The following is a 25,210-nucleotide window of genomic DNA, read 5'->3' on the forward strand; positions in this document are numbered from 1 at the left end:
CTGCCACTTGCTTTTTCTTTCTTGTGACTTATTTATTTATGTATTTATTTATCACCAACTAAATGACTTTATAGACATTTTCATAGGCTTAAATGTGAGATAGAGCTTTTGAAATGTTGTCAGATTCTTAAAAAAAGAACTGAAGGTTAATGAAAGAAATTCATAATCACCCTTAAAACTGAGCGAATAAGTCATTAATGGGTGCCTATTTTGATAAAAATGTACCATTATATTTAAAGCTGTGTAAACAATTGAGATGCAGAATACATATTTCTATGATAGCCGCTTGTGCACACAGGTTACAGAGCGACATAATATTGTATTTGGTTTTGTATTTTCTTTCTGTTTTAGTTCACGGCTTGGAGAGGGTACTTTTTCCATGTTGCAGATGCACTTCGAACATCTGACACTGCGGCCTTTTACCGACGCACGAAAGCATTACTCTGATAGTAAAACTCCTCTAATATTACTATAGAGGGCAAAAATCTTTGCTATAATAGTGCCTTTACGGTATTAGTGGTTGGCGATGACGTGGCCTTGAAAATGCTTTCTCGTAATTAAGTGGCTGCTTATAAGCACATCTTGATGGTTTATAAAAGAAGCGCTTTGAAATGCCGTTCATCCTTCTCTTATTGGTTCATTACGCAATTTTTCTTTTTATTTCTTCACGGAAATGCTGCTCTAGCATGAATAGAACATGGCTATGAATACAACACGAGTTCGATGCCTTGCATGGACACTGTTGTCTTGCTGTTCTGTCATTAAAGAGGGAAGTTGAGAAATGTGTTGTTGAACGAAAGCATTTTTTTTTTTTTTAAGAACTAAAGATTTATCCCACGATCCCAGGTTGTGCGCTAACCTGTGCAGGTTAACCTGAGCATTTACATAGGTTAGTGAAGCTTTTGCCAAAATAAAGCAATTCATTCATGTGAAGCATGTGCGTTCGAATGAAGCTATAATTGCTATTTCAATGCATTACTAGAAAGGGAAGCAAAAGCAATTATGTAGCTGTGGTTTAGCTTGTGTTTAAACCTGGAGTTATGCGAAAGCAATCTGCATGGCTACGCTTAGGTTCAGCTTGAAAGTAAAGACATGGCTTCGGCACATAGTACCGTATACACGCGTATAATGGCCGCACCCCGAACTTTAGAAAGAAAATTGGGAAAAAAAACTTTTAAAAAATTTCCCGAGTAAAAGCCGCACCATGAGTTTCAGGAAGTTGGGCAGTGCCATCTACTGTGCAGTGCAAAAAATACGGAACGGTTTGTGGTTACTGCCGCCAGGTGGGGCCCAAAAATCAAGTGAAAGCCAAAATTAAGCATAAGGTTAGAAGTGGAATTGCCAATAAGAATTAAGAACAAAATATTTGAGGAAAAAAAAGTCGAGCATGGGGGCAGCGGCCACCACCTCTGTTACAAAGGGGGCACGCCTAGCCGCAGCGATGCCCGCCCGTTGCAAAGGGTGAGGCCAGCAAATCCAATCCAATCCAATCCAAGTCTGTTCGCTCCTCCGTTTTACAGCCATTTCCTCGATAGCCCGAAGCATATCACGTGCGATCTCGCAATCGGAACGCATCACTGCCCTGATTTGTTCTGCGCTCGTGAGCTGAAGATTTTCTTTTTCCTCGATGGGAAAATACGTTAGTTATACCGCTCACTTTAAGCTGAAAGTGATTCACTACGTGAAAGAAGAAGGAAAAAGAGCGGCTGGACGAAAGTTCGGCGTTGACGAAATGGGCATCGCTTGTGGCCGTTTGCCACTGAATACTCGAAGTGTGGGTCACGGTTTCGTTCGAGACTGTAGAAAAAAGTTTCAAGGTGACAGGGATATCGAACAGGCTGGACGGTACGGAGGATGACCTCATCTGGGACAAGGACGAGCCTGAAGTCCCAATGAGTTCGGAGGAGGAGGAGGATGACGACGAGGAGTGATGTTTTGGGCACGGGACGAGCCTGAAATCCCGACAAGTTTAGCGGAGGAGGATGAGTAGTTTTTTGACAATAATAAAGGCAGGTACCACCGCAAATAATTTTTTTCGCTGTCTTTTTTCTCATGTAATCGCCGCACCCCCTGATTTTCACTCCAATCTCCGAAAAAAAAGTGCGGCCATTACACGCGTGTATACGGTAGTTAACTCTATGGTTTCAGCTTTATTTATGCCATGGGGGAATCACTTCACATATGATCACCCCTTGCCTCTCGTCGTTGACCATTCTCATTCGAGTGCAAAAGACTTGTAGTGGTATGTGCGTAGTATCTACGTCGAACTCTGGGGCACACCCCTGTCGCAATGTTCGAACGAACCTTTCTTCCTAGCAACTCACTGTTGTCATTCGCCTCTACCAACTACTGAGTTATCTGTCTTCTTTTTTTTTTTTTTTCTTCATCGCCTTTTTCTTCTTTAGACAGGCTAGGGCTCTTCGGACAGGCACGGCAAAAGGGTGAAACTGCGGCCAATGTAGCTCTCGCTACCAAAAGGTCGCTCACTATTTATGTTGTGTTGCGATGATATTTTTACCTCTGCCTACAGCCGACTATCACAAAAGAAGCAGTGTTGCAATGCGAGCCCCTGCTGTCGCTGCTGCGCAAGGTGTCACACAGTCGGCCGGTCAACCACTTTGAGACAGTAAAGGATGAGGACTATGTCTTCCGCATGCTCAACAATAATGCCTCCCGGGTGCTTCTCCAGCTCGATGAGCTGCGGCGAGAGCCCAAGTGAGTCTCCCTCCTTGACACTGCAGCACCGTTTTCTCTCTCTTTGTGGTCTGCCCTCCTTGTTACTACAGTAAAAGATCATCAATTTGACAATATCGAGACCGTAAGAACTAATCAGAATGTCAGAATATCAAATAAACAACAAAAGAATGAAATATGCCTCAGTGTGATATACCTTTACTTGCTGTTTGTAATCATCAGCTGTTTTATTCTGGGGACGAATTTGAGTGGTAACAACAGTGCTAATCACTGCCAGATGCTCCTTGGCATGCACATCTGTTCACAGAAGTCTTCTAGCATGGACGGGGCTTGTGCAGCTTCTTTTATACCATGCAGTTTTACAGTTGGTGCAGCTGTTCACAATTGTCACCTTCTTATCAATCATCGGTGCCGGCACTTGTGATCTGAATTATTTCGACCTCACTCAACTGCCCGGCAACTGTGACACTGTCATTAATGGTCATGTGGCTCTCTTAATGCAATCAGTCGCAGTAAGCCCATCATCTTGTTTAGCCAATCTTTGTAGTGCGTGTGCACTCTAGAGTTAAATGGCGTATTGATGACGACATTGAGTGGCCGCAGCTGGCTCGTGCCTCCAAGTACAACGGCACCTTGTGAAGGTGCAGCCTTCACGCTGTCTATCAGTTGTTTGCTGTAGGCATCCATAACCAGGAGGGAATCCCGGCAAAGCCATGCACCTGGTTGGTGCTGCAAGACGAGCCTTATCTATTTTTCAACCATCGCACTAATCTACCATTCATGTTTATGTGCATGCGCCGTGACATTTAACACAATAGCATTAAAAGCCTCGTTCACTGAAAATTCGCTCTGGCATTGTGAGCAAAAAATCACAAGCATGGTGCTGGCAGGTGACATAGTCGTGCACTAACTGGACGCAGGGTTTCCTCACATTAGACTTGGCATGGCACGAGCTAGCAACTAGGGCCTCTCCTTTCATTTGAGAGGGTGATATCACAGTCAGCCTGCCAGGACCCTTGCATTGAAGTTGCCCCTATAGGCCACGCAGGCACGTTCATACGGCTTGGTTCAAATGGGAATTTATGTGGGGGGGGGGGGGGGTAGCCTACGCTATTGCGTCATATCGTTATAGGCAAAGCTCAAGTGTTCCCCCATAATTTTTCATCCAGCACATGAGCAGGTTGGAGACAGAGGTGGACGTGTACCATAGCCTTTAATGAGTGATGATCAATAGTAATGTTTCTTTTTTTTTTTTTTTCCAGGAAGTTCATCTGCCTAAATGACAACTTGGATTATTCTGGCAAAGATGTGGACTTGGTGAGTGTGCCATTTATTCCACTTGTAAGCAGACGAGGTGAAAAAGTACAGTAAAGAGTGCAGTAGCTCCAGGCATCCGACATGCGTCGAAGCTTGGCTTTGCCAAGCATAGCTTCTAAGTCGTTGCTGATAGCAAGGCTAGAGTGCTTGGCCTTGGATTGAATTATGGCAAGATTTATTACACTCAATCCCTCTGCAGTGAAATACACGGGACACGCAAAAGTTTCACTGAAGGTGGAACCTCATTCTTGTGAAATCATGTCTAGAACTTTATTTATAGATGGGATGGCTCAAGAACAACACTTATTTCCAGAAACCTGTCAACTTTGGTTTTTGCAGTTTTGAAATTGGCACCATGGGACAATTTTGGGTTCCTCGAGAAATCGGGTACTTTGGAATGTACCTTTTATCCTGGCTACTGAAATATTCTTTTTTTTTGTGCAAGCATTATAAAAGCATCCCTGTCTCCATCCTTCAGAGGAGCTTTGGTATCAACAAGATGCATGTGCGTGCTCACATTGCATGCCTTTCAGAATCAGTGCTTTGGACACTGAGCGAGCGGCATGTAGTTCGCAACATCATTCAACCACTGGCGCACTAGGTGACAGATTGCGCTCTGTTGCTAGACCTAATGTGTGCTTCACTGAGGCCGCAGCAAAAATGCATTGTAAGCAGCCAGCACTCATGTTTAAAAGTTCTAACTTTGCCTGTTAATCACTCGTTTCCTGTAGTGGCAGCACAGTAAACTCTCATTGAAATGGACACGCAACTGATCCTGCGTATGCAAAGCAAGCAAAAAGATGGGCCACCTGAAAGCCTACTCTTGCCAATGTCAATAGGCAGCATACACAAAGTCCGAAACATTTGTCGTAGACTGCTCCAGCTCCAGATTGCACCGTTTGCATATTTTGGTGTCGGTGCTGCGTATCGATTCCAGTACATGTCCCGCACACCTCTGAACGCCCAGGACACAACTCGTGTGCCAGTTGACTGCAGCATCTTTTCTTCCTAATGCGCCACTTAAGAATCTCGGAAACACCAGGTGGCAATATGCGCTACAGTACCTTAATTCTGACTCTACTGGCTACGTCAGCACACTGAAAGTGCAGAGTGGCTTTGACAGCCCTTTTTGGTGTAATCACTCAAGGTGTTAAACTATGCACTCATATTTCAGTACACTAGGATAATGAAGCAACCAAAGACTTGCTCACAAATACAGTAAAACCTGGTTAATCCGGATTGCAAGGGACAGGCAAAAATGTCCGAGTAAACCGAATTCCAGATTATGGAATTTAATATGAAAACAAAAAAAAAAAAAAATGTACTTGGCATACACATACCCTTATTTCATTAAAAACTACATTATTTTTGTTTCTTCATTGGATTTCATGATGCGTGCTGTCACCGTCGCATCACAAAAAATCGGGATGAAGAAAGCAGGTGTGCAGTCATCTCAGCCACGGGACACCAGTGGCAGTCATTTAATAGCAAAATACAAACAGTCTCACCGCTCTGACGAAGCGCGCGTTCACCAGCGCCACATAGCCACTGCTCACATGATCCGCTATCATCATCACCTAATTTCGTGTCCTTCAGCTTTTTATTTATTTTTTTGTTTTGCCGTTGTTTTTCGTTTTTGCCGAGCAGCGCGCAGACTGACTCGCCTCGCGTAGGTTTCCCATTGCCCGCCCGCTGTGGATGCACATCCATGCTGTATCGCACACTAACGCAGGAAAGTCGGTAGCCCTCATCCTTGGAGTTCTCAGAGTTAACCGATGTGCGGGTAAATGCCTCCGATATAATGAGCGTCTGCCTCCATTGAACTATACACAGTCTTTCGAGGACTGCGCAGCGAGTCCGAGTTAATCGAATTTCCGAGTTAACGAGATCCGGAGAAACGAGGCTTTACTCTACCTTACTGAAGTAGAGCTGCGCTCCAGAAGAAGTTCACTGGAGGGGGAGATAATTGCATTAGTTTTGCACGGTTTGCTGGCGGCGAGTCGGAAATGCTTGATAGTGACGTTCTGCTCGACTGCAACTCTGTGTTACAGTTATCTACTCCAAGTTTCGTATGTGTCGACATGATAGCTTATAAAATGCTTTTCTGTCCAGTCATCAGCATGCAAAAAAAAAAAAAAAAGAAAAGAAAAGGGAACACCTCGACTCGTGAGGACTTTCTGTATGTGCCCATAGTTATCACCAGGTGCAGTACGACTAGAACATTAAAGGCTTTGTTTTTCTTTTTTACTATTATTCAGAGTTTAACTATTATCATAAACTATCATAAGAAATTCCTTCGGTCACTTGTCCCCAGAAACAGAAAACCAAAACTCATTTCTTGGTGAGGGAGGATACCTTGGTTGAGGGAGCAGTGTCGTCGTAGGCACTATTGCTAGGAAACTTGTTCACACATTGAATGGCTAAAACAGTGAGTGAGATTGAAAGCTTCATAAACCTTCATAACAGCCCCATAGTTTGTTGTTCATGTAATCAGTGAGCAATTACTTTGGTTGAATTAATGCTTGTGGTGTCGCAAATGCAGTGTTTCCTGTGGAAATCTCGAAATCGCCTGAACTGAGGCTGCAGAAATTGCAAACTTGCAGATCGTTCATTGCAAAAATTAATTGCCTTATGGTTGCAAACATGGTGGCAACAATTAGGACGAGGGGGAAAAGCCTACAGAAAAAGGTTTAAGAGAATATGTGAACCTCAATAAATCCATGGAGTTAACCTTAAAGAGGTTAGTGTAGTGTATTTCTCGAGTAATAAAATATACAAATTTATGTCGGTTTGAATTTTATAGAAGCCTGCAGTGTGGGCTGCCAAATCGTCACTGTAGAAAGCACGGCAGTTGCTGTACCTTGTGTGTTTTCTGCTGTTCTTTTTTATATGCTAGAAGGACTGTGTAACCCTGATTCCATATTTGTTATTTTTGTTGCAACCTAAAATTTATGAATTGGGAAATGAGGGGCCGGGGGGGAGTTCTGGTGAGCCCTCATAGAGATAACATATTAAAAGCTTCACTTACAAAATGGAAATTTATGTACACCCAATTTCATACTACGACATTTGCCAGCGGGAATTAAAGGTGCTTCTGGGGCACTTATTGGTAGATGCCATGCCATACTAGGGTCATTTCAAATTCCAGCTAATACATAGACAATAAATAAGCCAGAGAGGTTTACCTATAGCAGCATGGTCTGGTATACCTTTACCTGCGAAGACAGTTGGACCAACAGCCCAGAAACACCGCGTCTGAGCATAGAATGCTAAAGCCACAAATAGCATCCAGCGAGATGCAGTTCTGCAGACTAATCATAAAGTTTTTATTTAAGCAAACTGGATTACTTTGTTAAATGAAAACATTTCAGACACATGGCAGCATTTAATTTGCATTAAATGTCATGTCATGCTTTATTCTCTTTCATTCTACGTTTGATGTTACATTTCACGTGAGCATTAGGGGATGTAGATATGCAACGCTAACTTCAGCGAAGTGACGGCACCTGGTTATCGCTAGTATGGGAACCATTTTTGACAGCAAACTGATATTTCTCCTGAGACGTAGGAGCTTATATAGCTCATATGTTTTGTTATAGACAAGAGAGAGAAGAGTTCAGTATCCAAATGATAGCCTATAAACATGCTGAAAAACGCAGTAGCTATAGGCAATCTGCACCGAAGTGGGCCATTTCAATCAGAGTGCCGTAATACATTGCCCAGCCAGGGAATTAAGCAGCTTTTGCTGTATGTGTAGTGCTTTTACATGTGGCATGCGTCAGCTAATGGAGCAACGTCAAGGTCAACGTTGTTAGGCAAATGCTTGCCTGTCACATTTGGGGGGGGGGGGGGGGGGGGTGTTGAGTTTGCAGGGGCCCAAACGATTGGTGGCGGTAGATGATAGTTCAGTTTTGTAATTGCAGTTCAGCGCTGCGTGAGCAGCATAGTTTCCTTGTGACAAATCCACTACGAAGTGAGGGTCCTTGCTTCAAAGCGTGGCACCATTTTTGGAAATGCTGTTTTATCATACGGAAGAGACGCACACCAAACATTGGCAGATAGCTTGTGAACACGAATGGCAAGGCGCAGTTTGAAATATAGTTGGATGAATGTGCACTAGAAAGCACGCCATTTTCAAGCATGGGTAAGTGTGTGTCAATTCTCCATTTATTTTGGTGGAAATGAGTTGTTGTGGTGTTGATAACTAGTAATAAGGTTTTGTTTTTTTCGATCAGTTAGTGGCTAGTTCGAAAATGTTAGGGTTCAATGTAGACCTTGTTAGGCCTAATGAGGCCGGCTGAGTAGCACACTGTCACTCAATGCAAGTGCATTCTAGTCTCAGCCATGCTTGCTTTCTGCGGTGATTACCTTCTACAGGCACTGCCTCTTAAATGGCAGAGGTATATACTAGCTTTAATTTAGGTAGAGTCTGAAGAGAATATCAGCATGATCATACCAGATACCACATGGCACTATTGAAATTTTTGAGTGGCTGCAATCCTGGGGCCATGTCCATGGCAACTCTTACTGCTCCTACCTAACAGTGGCAGGACCTTGCACTCTATCGGCGCCAAAGTGTGTCCTGACACCGGGTTCTCTGCAAAAATGAAACGGGAGTGCTTTAATGAGACAAGGAAAGAAAAAAATAGTAATATGGATTTTGAAAGCCTATGTAGTGGTGCATTATTGTGTCAATGTGGTCATTGTGTGATCATACAGTGGAAGATCAGGTAATGGTTTCATGTGCTAGCCTGAAAGTCTGATCATGAGGGTTCTCTGTTCTGTACTTAAAATGCAGCACTGCAGGATTTATATACTTAATTTGTGCTCAAAAGAATGCATTGCTCAGCTTGCATTAATATGCCATAAGGCCAGGGTCGTGGGAGCGATGAAAGTCGTGTAAAATATAAATAAGACTCCAAGTATTGCAGTATGTTGCATTACAGTATACGATAGATGTTGCACCAACCACTGCTTGCACGGTGGAGTATTGCTAAAAGAAGAGCAGCATGAAGTGACTTTTCCCCCTCCCTGTTGCAGGTGCGGTTGGTGGTGCGTGACTTCTACGAGGGCCTCTTTCCGATGCCGTCGCAGTTTGAGCTACCGCGCGAGTACCGTAACCGGTTCCTGTACATGCACGAGCTGCGTGCCTGGCGTGCTGAACGCAGCTGGGTAGAGGGCGTCACCTACCTTGCGTTCGGGGTCCTTGTGGTGGTGACGGCTGTGGCCTTCTGCAATGCCCTGGTGAGCGTGCCCCACAACTCGCTTGCACAAGACATGGCAAGGGTTGGAAAGTTGCATTTGTATGAACAAATGTGCAGATTTCATTTCTTCATCAGTTTTGTTTGCATATAAGGTATTCTTGCTTTATTTTACTTGTGTGTTTCTTCTTGTGGGTCGGTGACATGCATTGAAATCAGTCCGTTGAGTAAATTTTCAAGATAAGCTCTAATCGGAATCAGGTCTGCTTAGATTATTCACTGGAAGCAGCTTACATGTAAATCCGCAGAAATGAGTTGCAACTCACTTGTCTTTCGCATTTTCTTTTGACGTCTGAAAATAGAGTGCAGGCTCTGGGCTGCTGCCCTGGACAGTGTATTCTTGATGGGTCATTTAGAGCTGAGTCCTCCTCATTTGGATTCATCATACTGCAAGCTCCATGATTCGGTTATAAATGCTGTTGTGTTTATAAAAACAATTGGGAAAGTAATTGAGGCAGTAATTTCCTTCAATCTAAGAGCACAAGGTGTAGCTTGATCAACTTATCATAGAATAATTTTTTTGCCTTCTGACAGCATCTGATACGTGTGTCAGGAACGGCCATAGTGAATATGGAATGCCATTTGGGATGTTTGGAACAGAATAAAATGGACCAGGTGCAAACCATTTAGCTACATAAATGCAGCATGGTCTTATGGGCCTGATGCTGGAACTGTAGTGAAATAAAAATGGCTTTCAGTGGAACCCCATTCATACGTTTTTCGCCAGACCGGGAAAAAAAGACGTAACAGCTGGTAAAGCGCAACAGTGAGGAAAGTTCCGAAAATGAATGAAAACAGTGCAGCTGTCACTTGAAACTATTTATTGAGCTTAAAAATGAAAGAACTTCCTTAAAAATATCGAGAATAGTGGATTGCCATTTCTTAGCTCACTGGAAAGCACCGCGCGTTTCTCAATAGTCTGGAGGGCCGCATTGGTGTCGGCTTCGCTTTGAGGTGGGACGTACCTAGGAAGTCCAGAGCCACGACGGCTTCTCCAAAGCTTGGTTCTGTCATCTTCCCGGATCAAGCAACTCGTGCTCCTCATAATCGCAGTCAGCGGCTTCACTCGTGACTGAATTTGCAACGATCTTGGCAATGCTCTGGCACTCTGATGTCACGTCGGCAGCATCCACAGTGAGGTAGTCATCATATGTGACTCCCGTGGCACCCAGCACAATCATAGCTTCAGCTAGCTCTTGATCACAAGGTGCTACTTCTGACTCTTCAACCTCCATGGCTGTTTCCATTTCCCCATCTATGCGGAAGCCACACAAAGTGAAGCAGTGCTGTGAAGTTGGAGCGTTCACTGCAGTCCATGCTGAAGCGACGTAGTGTGTAGCGTCAAGTATTGAAATGGTTGCGGGTTGCAGTCCGCAATCAATATGCATCAGACAGCGCTTCACAATGCATTCCCTGTAGACATGCTTTAGGGTCTTTATGATGCTGGTATCCCACAGCTGCAAATGTTGTAGTGTTAGGTGGGAAGAACACAAGTAGGTCTCTCGGTCGGGCAGCACAATTGTCCAGAAAAAGGAGAACATATCTGCACTGGGAGCCCATCTCGTTATCAAAGTACTGGAGAAATTCTTCGAACAAAGAACATGTCATCAATGCACGACTGTTGCTTCTGTACTTACATGGCAGCGAGCGAGTGTTTTTCAAGCACCGTGGACTCTTTCAGTTAAGCTTGTCCGAGCCATTCATGTTACTACAAAGGAGCTCCATCAATTTGTCTTTGCTGCATTTTTTTCCTTGGCATTCTTCGCCCTTCATGCTTAATCACTTCAATGGCTTCACCTGAAAGAAAAGGCCCGTTTCGTCAGCGTTATAAATGTCACTGGGCTCATAAAGTCAAACCTCGATATAACGAACAGGCATATAATGAATTATTGAATATATCGAACTCTTTCTAAATATTTTTGTCAAACACATGTATTTTTAACTTCCCATAGCGAACGCGGTTCGGCATAAAACGGATATTACGAACTTTGCGACGCAGAAGGCAGGCTTCGTTGCACTACATGTGTGTTGTGCGGCGCAGCAAACGTTCAGGACTACCTCGCAGGCGCTGACAGCGCCACAGATGCCACGACGGCATTGGGAGTTGACAAGCAAAAAAATCTATGGCCTCCGAGATCAGGTGATTTCGGAGGCCATGAGAAATCGTTTGCATCTCACAATCGCTGACAGCGCCGCTTCAGCGGCGGCGGCAGCGGCGCGATCGAATGTTGCTTTTGCCTTTTTGTTTTTTGCGTCTTTCGGGTTTTTTGGTTTTAGTGTTAGCAGCGGCGTGGCCGTCGTAGCGTTCGGCAGAGGCTGCGGTTGTCGTCGTGTTGAGTGTGGTGTGCGGGTGTTCGTAGTGCTGTGATGGCGGTGAACGTGAAAAAAAGAGCAGCACTGACGTTAAAGACCAAGCTCAAGATAAAATCAGGGCCTTCAAGGCAGTTTACAAGAGGTGACTGATTGGCACTCTTCTCCTGAAGCAGGACTTGATCGCGGCATGGGACAGCTTGTAAGGCGAAACGATTGCCAACTGCTTTCGGCACGCAGGTTTTGTTCCAGCAGAGGCCCATGCATCAAATGACGATGCGGACGATCCCGACGAAGCAGAAGCAGAGCTCCACGAGCTCGATGAGCCTGGAACGATTTTTCGCGTTTTGTTGGTGACGTGCCCGCAACAATGACTGTAGAGGACTTTGTAGGCAGTGACGACATCGTGGCGACCACGGCTGTACTGGCGGACGCCGAAATCGCTGTAGAAGTTTCTGAACATTCCGCAGACGAAGCTCAGGCTGACCCTGCAGACGATGAGGACATTCCGACTTCACAAGAAGCACTTGCTGCATTGGATTTACTGCGCCGCCACTGCAGTGCTATTGAGAGCAGTGGGTTTGCCCTTGTTAAGTGTTTGCAAACTATGGAACAGGGCGTGAACGCGATCAACACAAAAAAGCAGGCCACGATAACGCAGTTCTTTGCACGTAAATAAATGAACGTGACCCAAGTAGGCACCCTCCGAGTTGCTGTGCCTTCTCTGATTGAATTTTGCTGCTCTTGCATGTATTTTCTACGAAATTTTATATTACGAATTATGGATAGAGCGAACTATTTTCCGATTTTTTAACTGTTCGTTATATCGAGGTTTCACTGTACTCCTCAAATGTATCGTATAGTGTGGCCTTCTAATCATTTACTATTTCTGAGTTGACACTTGCTACTTCTCTGCTTACTGCTTTATAAGCAATTTCGTGCCTCTTTCGAAAATGGTCGATCCAGCCATTCAATGCCACAAAGTCGGTGATACCCAATAGCTGTCGGCTATGTCCATTGCCTTCTCGCGCAGAATTCTCCCGTCACAGTTGACACTGGTGGCGCGAGCTTGATTAAACCAGGCGAAAAGAGCCTCGTCGAGGTTTGCATACTTGGTGCCACGAGCCTGCTTAGCTTTTAGGTTAAAGAGCATGGCATTCTCCTCTATTTCAACACACTTCGGGATGATGCGGTTAAGCGTAGAGAGTGGCAAACTAAGGTCTTTCACAGTATTACTTTTCCGTGCTGGCTGCCCATCGAATGCGTTGAGTATGGCTAGCTTTTTATCAAAGGGAAGCATTTGCCACTTGCGCGGTGCCATTGAAGCACAACAAAGACATTACAAGTTTGACGGTTCGACTGGTTCGATGGTAGCAGAGAGAATGTGGGTTCGACGTTCACGAGGCATATGGTATGGCCATGTAGTGCCAGCCTGTCCAACTCGCGTGCAGCTTCTTGCCGCCAGTTTCGTAACCAGGCCTGGCCCAAAACCCAGTATGGCAGCTGGCATGCGTTCCTCGGGCCGATTCAGGGAGCCAGGTTGCGACATATCATGCGGGAACGTTTTTACAGCTACAGCATAATGGGGGTTCCCAATATATATTGTATTCTATGGAAGCTATGCTGGGACCGGATGAAAACGACATGCAGCGTGACATAACAGCCAGGAAAACTCAGCAGTAAGGAACGTAACAGTGGGGTAATGTAGCAGGAAAAGCTGGTATTAATTGAAAGCACTTGTGGAACTTTAGTAATTGGGTCCAACTCTAGAATAGCGGCATATAGGAGAACATGCAGCGAATGACGTCGACCATTTTTCGTGATGCCACAGTTAATCCAAATAAGCCACAGTTCATGTTGTATCTGGGTGTAGAAGATAAATTTTGCCATCATGGTTTTGTTCTTAGTGCTCAGTGTGGCACCTTGTGCCTGTAGAGCCGCTAATGTTTTGTACTCTCCATTTCCTTGCAGAGGAGCAGGCAGAAATCCAGCCGCCCAGACAATGCGTGCATCATCTGAACACTCTGCATCCTAGTCTGCAGGTGAGGATGAGCTTGCTGTTTGCATTGAGGATGTTCACCATCACAAAATACATGGGAGAGAGGGAAAGCTAGCATATTGTAATGGTTGGAACATACGATTTGAACAGTCTGGCTTACTTGTTCTCCACAGCTCAGTGCAGTATCAGAGCTATATCATGACATACCGTATTTACTCGAATCTAACGCGCACCTTTTTTCCGACTCGAATCTAACGCGCACCTTTTTTCCGATATATCGTGTCCAAAAATTGGGTGCGCGCTAGAATCGAGTACGACCCTAAATCTCCGATATCATATCGCCATCGGCATTTCAAAATGGCCGCCTGGTATGCACTTCGAGCCTACTAGCTGGTCTAGCTGTCTATGCCTAGCTGCAGTAGCGTCCTTCGTGTGCTCTGGTACATGTGCTTTGGTTAGCCTACCCGTTTTCTGCGATTGACCGACCAGTATGGACGTGCCGAAGATTCGTCGAGTTCATCATGATGCCGCATTTAAACGGAAAGTCATCGTGTGTGCAGAGACAGACAGAAATCAGGCCGCATCACGCGCATTCGGAGTTCCGGAAACATGCGTGCGGGACTGGCGCAAGCAGAAGGAAAAGATTTTCGGCAGCAAGGCTACACGAAAAGGTTTCAGTGGACCGAAGCAGGGCCGGTTCACCGAAATAGAAGAGCGGCTCACAGAATATGTTCTAGAGCAGCGAGCGGCGCAGCGGCCAGTGACGACGGACCTGCTCAAAGTCCGGGCGATGCAGCTAGCCCTACAAACAGGGCTAACGCGGAGCGACTTTAAAGCGAGCAGGTGCTGGCTGTCTAATTTTATGAAGAGAAAAGGCTTTTCTCTTCGAAGGCGGACAGGGATATGCCAGAAGTTGCCTGAAGAGTACGAAGAAAAGCTGCACAGTTTTCAGCGGTTCGTTCTAAGTTTGCGCCGCAAGTACGGCTACCACCTCGGCCAGATTGGAAATGCCGATCAGACACCGCTGTACTTTGACATGCCTGCCACCACAACCGTTGAAAAGAAGGGGGCGAAGCAAGTGCGCGTGTTGTCTTCCGGCCACGAAAAAACACGCATCACCGCAATGCTTTGTTGCACCGCGGATGGACACAAGCTGCCCCCGTATCTCATATTCAGGCGCAAGACGCTCCCGAAAGGAATCGTGTTTCCGAGTGGCGTGATTGTGCGCGCCAATGAAAAAGGTTGGATGACAACGGACTTGGTCGCCGACTGGATCGATAACGTCTGGCGCAAGAGACCCGGCGGCAGTTTGGGCCTGCGTGCGATGCTTGTGCTCGACGCTTTCAAGTGCCATCTCGACCAACGCATCAAGGACAAGCTCGCTGCGTGCAACACCGACCTTGTCGTGATACCAGGTGGCATGACATCCGCTCGATGTTTGCTTGAACAAGCCAGTGAAAGATAGGATTCGGGCGCTCTACACCGAATGGCTTGTGAGTGGCTGCCATGAATTCACTCCCAGCAACAGAATGAAGCGTGCCTCGCTGCAAGAGTTCACTGGATGGGCGAAAGATGCGTGGTGCACGATACCGTCTGCCATGGTCATCAAGGCCTTTAAAAAATGTGGCATATCGAATGCCATGGACGGCACCGAGGATGAGATGCTTTGGTCTGTCAGCAGTGACAAGGAGTTGTCTGACAGCGACGACGAGTGAACCTTGTGCCGGCATAGTGACAATCTTGGCAAAATAAGCCGTTTCCTTTTGTGTGTGTGTTTTTTAGTGCACCGAGATTAAATCTTTGCTTTTCCAAACGAGACAAAGTTGTATTGCTGTATGAAAGCGTTAGGTGCGCGGTACTCTTTTTTGCGAAGAACGGGTGCGCGTTACAATCGGAGCTTTTTTTTTTTTTCGGGGGTGGGGGTCACGAAAAACGGGTGCGCGTTACAATCGAGGGCGCGTTAGATTCGAGTAAATACAGTACTCTTTTGCTGTTCTGTGCTAGCTTAAAAGGAGGCAAATTCCAGTGAAACGTATATTCACTGACCAGTCAGACACCGGATTATTACCACATACTGGAGTAATAATAACCACCAGCATATGCAATGTGCATCGAAAGCATTGAAGCATGCTTCAAAGGCACTCAAGGTGCCTATAAAACTAGTACCAGGGTTCTTCTTCTTAGAGGACAGAGTGACATCTCTGCTACTCCCTGCAGAGATGTTGAATTTTGGGTATATCGTAAATACTGTACTGCATGCCCCCCCCCCAAAAAAGAATAAGCGGGCCCTGCACCCTTGAAAATTTTGGTGCACCCTGCTGCAGCCCAGCAATTTCAGCCTCAGCCCCAGTGCTGGCAACTGTGTGCAGATTGTTCACACATGGAGGAAGGAAACAACTTAGGAGAGGCCCTGACGTCACTTTTTTGAAGCCGACGCCATCATCGGACGCTGCAATGTCTCTCCTCCTCTTTTACCCTCCACATTTTCTATCTCTGCAACGCTCACGTACCTAGGGCCCTTAGCAACGCTGTTGCTAGTGGCTCGAGTTTTCATAGCAGCAGCGATCCGTTACTAATGGCCCGACTTCGCTAACCCTAAATTTTGACGTTACTTCTGCCACACCTTCTCCAATGCATTAGGGCAAGGGTCTCTCCTAAGTTGTTTCCTTCCTCCATGTTCACAGAACTACACCCTTGAGGGGACAGGTTGTTGTGCCGCCAATATTGAGCGTACCACCAGTGGGTCTAAAGGAAGATATAGCTTCAGGTGCTGTGAGCCAGTGCAGACACCAGAATACAGGGAGCTCGCCTGCCGAGTCAGAAGATTGTGTTCAAGGAAAGATGTAGCTGGAAAGTTGTATTTGGAGTGAATGTTACAGAGGAGCATGCCTCTGGTTGTGGCAGTCATGCAACATCAAGCGTAAGCTGAAGAGAGAGGCTACCCCTCCACAACCTGTGGACTTGGCGCTGGGCCATGAACGGCTTCATGTGCTTGGTGTGCACTGGGAGAGAGAAAGAGGAATTCAGTGACCTTGATCAAACCACATTCCAGATTTCCTTGGCTACGGAAAGAACAGGCTTTCATTTGGCTCATGCTTGTTATGCGGTCCCAACCAGAGTGTAAATTGATTACAATGAAGTGGACGTAATAAGGGAGTAATTACTCATTGACATCCACCCTAGCGCAGCCATATGGCTACAAAGAAAAGCTGTACAGCTTTCTCAGAAGCTTCGTAGTTAAAGAAAAATTCGTCCTGCTCTGGGCATCTAACCTGCTACCACCGCCTTTCCAGGGCAGTCGCTCTACCGAGCTAACCTCTTTCAGCTTTCTGAATCCTTCTCATTGACTGGCTTGAAAAAGAGCATTCTTTCTGCTTGGTGATGTGTTGTGTACATACATGCATACCCTAAGAGCACCAGTGGCATGAGATGGGGCTGAGTATTTGCCTTGCTTTGATAAGAATTCCATATATAAATACAGTAAAAGCTCGTTAATTCGGACTTCTAGGGACCGTAAGATATGTCCGAATTATCGAGAGAACAAAAAAAAAAACATGCACGATTTTATCTCAACATACCTTTATTACTTAAAGTAATCACGGATGCTTGTCTGCTTTCCCGCAGAAACCCGCGCGGATACTATTTTCCTCAGTCCTTCCAGGTGCTCAGCAGCGCGCATGCCATCTGCAGTGCCCCAACAAAATTCCTCTAACACAACGAGGGCCTCTGCTGCTTCCTTCACAGTGCGAGAGGGCCGAGGCTGCTCCTCTCGTAGCCCCTCTTCCTCCTCCGAATCTTCGCCATGCAGTACGTCCCGGACAATTTCTTCCTCAGTTAGAAAGCCGGCTGTAGCAACGCTGTCATCAATGCTGATGTAATTTGCGAGTGTCACCGCATCCGGCAGCACACCTCCGAAATCCGGGCAGTCATCTGCATTGTCGTCTGGCGACACTTCTGCCACTGTGTCATTGCAGGGCTCGGGCAAAACGAAGCCACTGTGTCGAAAACAGTTAGCGATGACATGTGCAGGCGTGTTCTTCCAAACGTAGGCAAGAATGATGACCGCGCTCAGAAGATCCACGTCGTACTGCTTACCGACTTCATTGCATGCGTTCCAGCACGTGCCTGCGGTATTTAGTCTTCACATACTGAATTATACCTTGGTCCATCGGTTGGAGGGCCGATGTAGTCTTGGGCGGCAAAAAAACAACTACAATGTTGTTCAGTCCGGTGGCACTGTTATGTGCACTACAGTTGTCAAGGACAATTAACACCTTGCGGTTCTTCACGAAAAACTGTCGGTCTAACTTTTGTATCCAGCCGCGAAAAATTTCCGATGTCATCCAGGCCTTTTTATTAGCCCGGTACTCCACCGGAAGAGCAGGCACATTCTTAAAGCACCGTGGCTTTTGTGCCTTTCCAATGACGAAAAGCGGCAAGCACTCTGTCCCTGTCATGTTTGCGGCTAAAAGAACGATGACTTGTTCTTTACTCCTTTTTCCTCCGATGCAGGGATCTCCTTTCATTGTCACAGTCTTGTCAGGCAATGCCTTAAAGAAAAGTGCTTTTTTATCAGCATTAAAAATGTTATTTGGATCATATGCTGCGATATATTCCAGCAGCTGAGCGTTCTTCCAGTTGTTGGCAACATCTTCGTTGACGGCACCTCTTTCGCCGCACACAGTCTTGAAAACGAGACCATGTCTGTCTCTAAAGCGCGCACACCACCCTTCTGGCGCTTTGAATCCATCGATATGCATCATCAGTGCAAACCTCTCGGCCTGCGCCATGATGAGGGGTCCACTCAATGGGAGGTTTGCATCACGCGAGTTGACCACTCACCGAAGCAAGGCTTCTTCCAACTCCGGATGAGCTGCTGTTCGCAGACGCTTTCTTGATGCTTGGTACTTCGCCCCGCCGGGGTGGTGCAGTGGTAAGACGCCCGACTACTGTGCCGGAGTTCCCGGGTTCGAACCCGACCGCGGCGGCTGCGTTTCGATGGAGGCGAAACGAAGTGGCGTCCGTGTGCTGTGCGATGTCAGCGCACGTTAAAGATCCCCAGGTGGTCGAAATTACTCCGTAGCCCTCCACTACGGCTCCTCTTTCTCTCTTTCCACTTTCATTCCCACCTTCCTCCCTTCCCTTACGGCGCGGTCGGGTGTCCACAGAGCAAGTGTGACAGTTACTGTGCCTTTCCCTTCCTGTGAACCAATTTAACTTTTTTAACTTGGTACTTCTCGCTTTCGAACGCCTGAAGAATCTGTTCTTCATTTTTTACATATGTACTTAAAGTACTCCTTTTAACGTCATATTTTTTCATTGCTTCTTGTCGGGAGAGCCCGTTCTTAAGGGCCCGCAAAATTTCCACTTTGGTAGCCAAGTCCTTGGCCTCGTAGCTCTTCGGCCGTTTCGCCGGTGTTGCCATCGAGGGTGAGTGCGGTGATACCAGCGCACAACAGAGCAGCAGTGAGCCGCACTAAAGCGAGCAGTCTTCAATACAACAGCGTAGCGCACCGACAGTAGCAAAACGACAAAATGGCCAGTAACGTCGACTTGTGAAAAAACAAGAAAAAGCGCCCATCCAGCCACAAGTCGAGCCAAGTTGATTAATTGATGTCCATGGCGATGCTGCTTTTGGGTATCGCTATTGCGCCGCGTTCGTCTTATTTTCGTTTTTCGAGCCTCTGTAGCTGCCCGAAGTTGTCCGAATTATTCGTTGTGCGGTCAAATCCGTCCGAATTAACGAGAGTTTCGTCCCATAGACTCCTATACATAATTCTGGAGACCAGGCGCGAAGGTCCAATTATCCGATTTTCCAAATTAACGGGAGTCGAATTAACAAGCTTTTACTGTTTTTTAAGGCAAAAGTATTTAATGGCTCATACTCTGGCTCATACATACAAGAAGTGTCATATTTCTTCGCGAGATACGGGGTAATGATGTCATCACCTGGCAATATCATCGGGCAGTCTACCAGAAGGAAGATAGTCAAAAATAAATAAATAAATCCTGTCTCCACCAGAAATCGAACCACTATGCTTTGGGTCCCCAGCCCAGGATCATGGAACACGTTATAATTCTTCTTGTCTACCGTGAGGGTGATAGTAGCAATGACAATGACATTGCAATTAGTGATAATGAAAATGATGACACTAGCTGTGATAATGATGCTGCATTTAGTTGGTAATGATAATGAGAGCAAACATGATGCATCATGTGCACCAGCAATGCTTAGGCTTTCGCATTTCTGCAGTGTAGATTTCACAGTGCTCTCGGAATTTTTGCAAACAAATATGAAATCCAAAACTAAATGCAAACTTCATTTAGTATGTTCAAGAGCAAATGCACTTAGCTTGAATAAAAAATTAAGTTTCATTGTAGAATGCAGCTATGAAGAGAAGACCACCACATTGGGATGCAAGGAACCATGATAATTTGCTTGCATTATCAAAGGCGCCCTTGAAAAGGGTATGTGAGCATGTAAGGAGCACCCAGATGTCTGTTACTTGGGAGAGGTGAATAAAATGACCTTTATTTGAGAAGAAGATAATTACAAAGAGAGCTGTACTTGCTCAGTGTGCATTAAGTAAACGGAACATTGAAGGTATAAGCAAGGTTGTGTCATCCCACTTGAAAGTGCCAGTTTAATTTTATTGTTCTGCCTCCTGCTATCAGTCTCTTTTTTCTTTCTTTTGCTTTCCTTCTGGCAGGGAGCACCGTGATTCGCGATTCATTTTTCATTGCGGTGAGGACTGATACTGGGACTCTCACACTAAGTGGGTATGAAACTGGTCTGCTTTAGTTTTCACTGGGATTCACAGGCCAAGCGAAATGATGCCAATCCAAGAAAAAGAGAAGAGCGGGGAAAAGACAGGGACTTTACTGCTCTCGCGAAACGATCTCAGGTGCGGTGCGGTGTGAGAAGACAGCGGTGCTCGCTTGTTTCTTCTTCGCACATTTGGTGCATGGAGCCGGTGGTGCTCACTGCTACTTCGGCTGCTGCTTCACTTCTTCACACACCTGGCAAACTTCATTCGTACTGTGTCATATCTCCACAAATATACAGCATTGCCTGTCACAATGCCACAAGCTTTCCAGTCCCAAGCCTTGCCCTTTCCCTCCCCTGCTGCCCATCTGCCTCGCCTCCAGGGACCTTCATTTCAAAACACCCTCAACATCTTCGTGTCTGCTCGGCCCGGCTGTTGTGTCCTTGAGATTCACAGACAGCCATAGATGAGTCGCGGGCTGGGACCAGTGTTTTGATTGCGTTTTCTTGTTTATTTACAGACAGCCATATGAGAGCTAAACCACAGCAAACTATCTTTGACCGTGATTAATTGAGCTGCCACTCTGTAAAATAGGTTATCCGTTTGATCCTAACCTAGCTTAGCAACACAACGTAAGCAGGCATAGCTTGCATAACCAGGCTTATTTTGTAGGCCCTTTTTTTTTTATGTTTCTTTCTATCTTATTTAGCTCCCTCTGCAGTGTGGCTGCTGCCAGCTTTGAGAACAGGTGCACCACACATCCGCCTACTTCAGGAAACATGGCACGCATGGTGCATCCACGGCAATATGTGGCTGTGTCATGCCACCGTACACTCATGCAGCTTAACGATGTGCAAATTGAAAAAGACTGCTCGAGTCACTAAAAGATGCGCTGCATGGCTGCGTTCCTTTTTATCGGTCAGGGACAGTGCATAGTATCTGACTTGCATGATGCAGAGATTTTACCATGTAGAATGTCTGCATTACGTGCGGTCAGATTCAACAGTGCCCTCCCTGCTATTGTTGTGCACTTGCGAGAGTGCTTCCCCACAAGGCAAATTTCTTGCAAGAAAGCTTCACCACAGCTTCGTGCAAGTGCGCAGTGAAGCTTTTTTCTTTTTTTATGGACGCACTTTTTTTTAATTTTGTAGCCAAAGCTACCCTACGCCACCCTTCGCACATTTCGCGGTGCCTGAAAAAGAGCAGCAGTGCCCATACGCCAAGACCGGTTTTCGCCGCAGGTGCACCACGTATTCCACCTCCGGCTGCGCTCGTGACAGAGGACAAGAAGGAGGGTAGCAGCATCCCAGCAGATGCACGCGCTTGGCATAGAGAGGAGGAAGGTAGTTTCTGCACTGCGCATGTGCGTGCTGCCACGGAGAGCTTACCGAGTGGAGCAGAAAAGCGTCTGTCGGCATCGCAGGCTCACGTCATAAAAGTGGATTTGCCTCAGTGAAACGCTGGTTGTTTTCGATGGAATGCTCGACCGCCCACCGCCACAGCTTTTGCTCTACATTTGGTTCAGCAGCGTTGAACCCCGCTAATTTTTCCTCTTTTTTTTTTCAAGCCTCAAGGGTGCAGTGTAGATGTTCAGGGGGGAACAGTTGATGGAGTCGCTGTGATTTGCAGTCGTCGCTGAAGTTGTTCTTAACTAAAAGACAGGCACTTTTAAAGTGGATATCTTTTTATTCTGGGTCCATGTGAAACCATCTAAATATTCACATTATTCATTAAAGAACAAAAGGTCTGACTTATTGGTGTTTAAAAAATTGGTTTTGTGATGTACCAGGATTAGACCAGTTTCCTGTTAAGATGCAACCGTAATTTGTTTTTATCATCTTCACAGTTTTTGTTGTTTCTTGCATTAAAACACACAAGAAAAGAAATTCAACTTGAGACTTGAAATGTCTCGTTTTATTGTGTGGCAACAGTTTGTCTTATTCTAAGCAATTCAGAAGACTCGGCCACTCGCATTCTCGGCATGAAGTAGTCGTTAAGTAAAACTGTTAATTTTACATTCAAAGATCCAGTAAAACCTCCAAATTATGCAAGGATTGATTTGTGCAAGGCTGCTAAATCCTTTTGCATCGTACAAAATTTATTTGGGGAAAACCTCGGCTACATTTTGCTGCTTTTGAACCTAAAACTAGGCAGGAACAGCATTTTATCGCTGTTCCATCAGATGCTTTATTACAAACACATTGTCAGGAGTGTTAAAACAGAAGTGCTGCGAAATGGCAGGGGCTTCCACGGACTCCTAAATGGTTTGACATGGTAGAAGCATAGCCTGTGTACCATCTAAATTTCACCTGGATGTCAAATTAACTAGAGTTTACTACTGCTAATGCAAAGGTTATTACAAGCAACTGGTATGGGCACTTCACGTCCGTGCTATTTTGCAGTAACAAAGAGCTGTGTTTGGTGTCTCTCGTTCATATAATCTAATTTATTCATCTAGCCTAACTTCATATTAAGTGTGTATCCCCTGCAAGAATGACTGCAGCCTTTGTAGCCCACTATACTTGGCATCTATTGAGAGCTCACGCTGCCGGTATGGTTGTGCATCCTGATTCCCGACTGGTGTTACGGTGCAGCACGGCGCATGCGGATCTTGTGCCTGGTGCAAGCGTGGTGGAGCTTCTCGCAGCCAAAGGCCAGCAGGGAGGCAGCCACCAGCAGGGCCCACATGACAAAGATGGCGTAGGTGTCCTCGAAGGACAGCGTCACACGGTTGCCATCACGGCGGCAGTGGTCCCAGTTGCCCAGCATCTGGGCGATCCAGAGGTCCATGATGCCCATCTCGCGCAACCACACCAGCCTGTGCAAGGGAAAAGGAATGCACATGAGCGCCCCTGGTTATTATGCCTCGCAAGCCTCGCTCATTGCTGCTATTGTCATGAAGTTGCCCTCATATATGTGAAGCATTCATGAGGGACTCCATTGCTAACGCTGGTCACTGGGTAAAATTTTAGACACATATTGATGGGCATTGAAGGGCAGTCGTAAGAGTCAAGCTGGGGTAGAGGCACTTCATGTTGCTACTAGCTCGTGTTGAGCCCTTTTCTATTTTGTTCTTTGTCATCTGTTATAGTCTAGGTCACAAAACTCATCAGTAGCTTATGCATATCATCTGTAATATTTTTATGCAGCTGTATCCTCACGAATGTGATTCTGCTGCTCTTTCATACCTACATTTTCTCAAGAATAGCCTGCACCAAATATGTTCACTGCTTCTCTTGAAAGAATGAACATTTGTCATTATTTTAATTATGTGTACATATGTGCTATTTTAGTTAAACAGAGTCATTTAGATGCGCTAGTTTGGTTATTTGTTCATCATTGCGATTTGAGGCAGTGGCTATAATGGTATGCTCTTCGTTGTCATCGATGTGGCCTGCAAACAGAGCGCAATCGCATAGAAAATGGCACAGATGCGGCGCCTACCGCGGCTTCGATTATGACGCCATCCACGGGGCAGAGATGGGGAACAAGGTGCATTTGGCTTTGCTCGTTCCCCTTGCTTACCTCCCGTGAGTTGCACCTGAGCACCTAGGCTTAATAGAATTTTGCTGCAGTTTCATTTCCTTGACAGAAAGGTCACATCACTGTAGTGGCAGCTACGTCACTCTGGATAGTCACACCTTCTTACATGGCATACTCCAAAACATTGCATATTTGGTATTGTAGATTGCTATCTACTACAAGTCGATCTAGTTATTGACTGACTCCCAACCCCAGCACTCCTAGCTGGCTAAAGGAGCTTCGCAGGTAGTCAGGTTTCTTATGGGCCATCTCTCGTAGCTCATCGTCACTCATCAGGACTGTGAATACAGCCGTCGGCAATTTTTTTTTGGCCACTACCAGAGCCCTCTGCTGTCAGATCCCTTACAACCAACGGCCTGTTTTGAGGAATTAAACCCTGCAAGCAAGCCAGTCAATGAGTGAAGCAGAGTTCATCACCTCCCATTCTCTTGATGCTTTGGAGGTGTTAAGCTGCAGTCTCTCACTGTATATTGCGCCAGTGTAGTTGAAGGAGCTGCTTGGTGCCATTTGTTAAAGACTGTCGAATTGTCCTGCCTGGAATGATGAAGAGGGTGCATGCACTGCGCACCACCACTTTATTGACCAACGTGGTAGTGGGAAGAGTCTTAAAGGAACCACGAAAATAGGTTTACTAAGGCTAGAAAATGCACGCGATTTACGTCTGCTTTATCACTGATGTCCACAGTGCAGTAGATTTTAAGCTAACTTCACTAGCACTGAAGATATTGGCAATCAAAAGTGATGCCCCTCCTCTCCCTGCTCCACTCAACTCGTACTATGTGCAAGAAAAGAAATTCACAAACTTTTCGCACCAGTGCCCCACCCCACGTGTCAGTTAGGTGGGCCCAATTTAAGGGCCCATCAAAATGATTGTCCGCTTTATTTTCAGTGGGCCAACGGCAGCTAAGAGTACACGGTGAGTTGTCTTCCTCATAATGTGGGGTCCATGCAGAGCTTTCATGTCGGACTTAATACTTGCGAAGGCCACCTCTACAGGTGGTTCACATTAGAGAGGCACCGTGAATATCCTATCATGCTCCCTTTCAACTTTTTGCATAACATGTTCGGGTCAGACAGGTTCCTGCATTAGTATATACATAAATGCCACTTGAGGACAACCTTTCCAGTCCTTATTCATTAGCATGGTAACTTTCAGGGGAGAATGCTCATTCATCAGTGTCACTTCCATCGCTTCTCCAATGTTTAGGGGTTACCTGTAGGGTGGAGCAGATTTTGCACTAAGTGAGTGATTACTTATTAGCATCCACTTGTGCAGATGCTAATGAGTAATTACTCCTTAGGGATGATCTCCTTCCTAG

General features: G+C 45.9%; 2 protein-coding genes across 3 annotated transcripts in view; one reads left to right on the plus strand and one right to left on the minus strand.

Annotated features, from left to right (window-relative positions):
* Window positions 1–23,077, plus strand: part of Gnptab (N-acetylglucosamine-1-phosphate transferase subunits alpha and beta) — a 121,144-nt gene extending 98,067 nt beyond the window's left edge. Inside the window, exons 20-24 of one of the 2 annotated variants that reach the window (XM_084602361.1) lie at window positions 2,531–2,715; window positions 3,957–4,011; window positions 9,052–9,255; window positions 13,554–13,624; window positions 22,943–23,077. In XM_084602361.1, the coding sequence (XP_084458487.1) occupies window positions 2,531–2,715; window positions 3,957–4,011; window positions 9,052–9,255; window positions 13,554–13,601 (492 nt within the window). In that variant the 3' untranslated portion in view covers window positions 13,602–13,624; window positions 22,943–23,077. Of the gene's footprint in view, window positions 1–2,530; window positions 2,716–3,956; window positions 4,012–9,051; window positions 9,256–13,553; window positions 13,625–21,589; window positions 21,692–22,942 lie in introns of those variants that run through there. The other variant, XM_084602362.1, reaches the window with a different exon arrangement.
* Window positions 22,603–25,210, minus strand: part of LOC146191975 (glutamate receptor-like) — a 49,122-nt gene continuing 46,514 nt past the window's right edge. The window contains exon 8 of the mRNA XM_084602363.1: window positions 22,603–23,166. Coding sequence (XP_084458489.1) covers window positions 22,932–23,166 — 235 coding nt within the window. The 3' untranslated portion in view covers window positions 22,603–22,931. The remainder of the gene's footprint in view (window positions 23,167–25,210) is intronic.

The sequence above is a fragment of the Amblyomma maculatum genome, chromosome 4 (assembly GCF_055883805.1).
Source record: "Amblyomma maculatum isolate TAMU_Amacu chromosome 4, ASM5588380v1, whole genome shotgun sequence".
NCBI lineage: Eukaryota > Metazoa > Arthropoda > Arachnida > Ixodida > Ixodidae > Amblyomma > Amblyomma maculatum.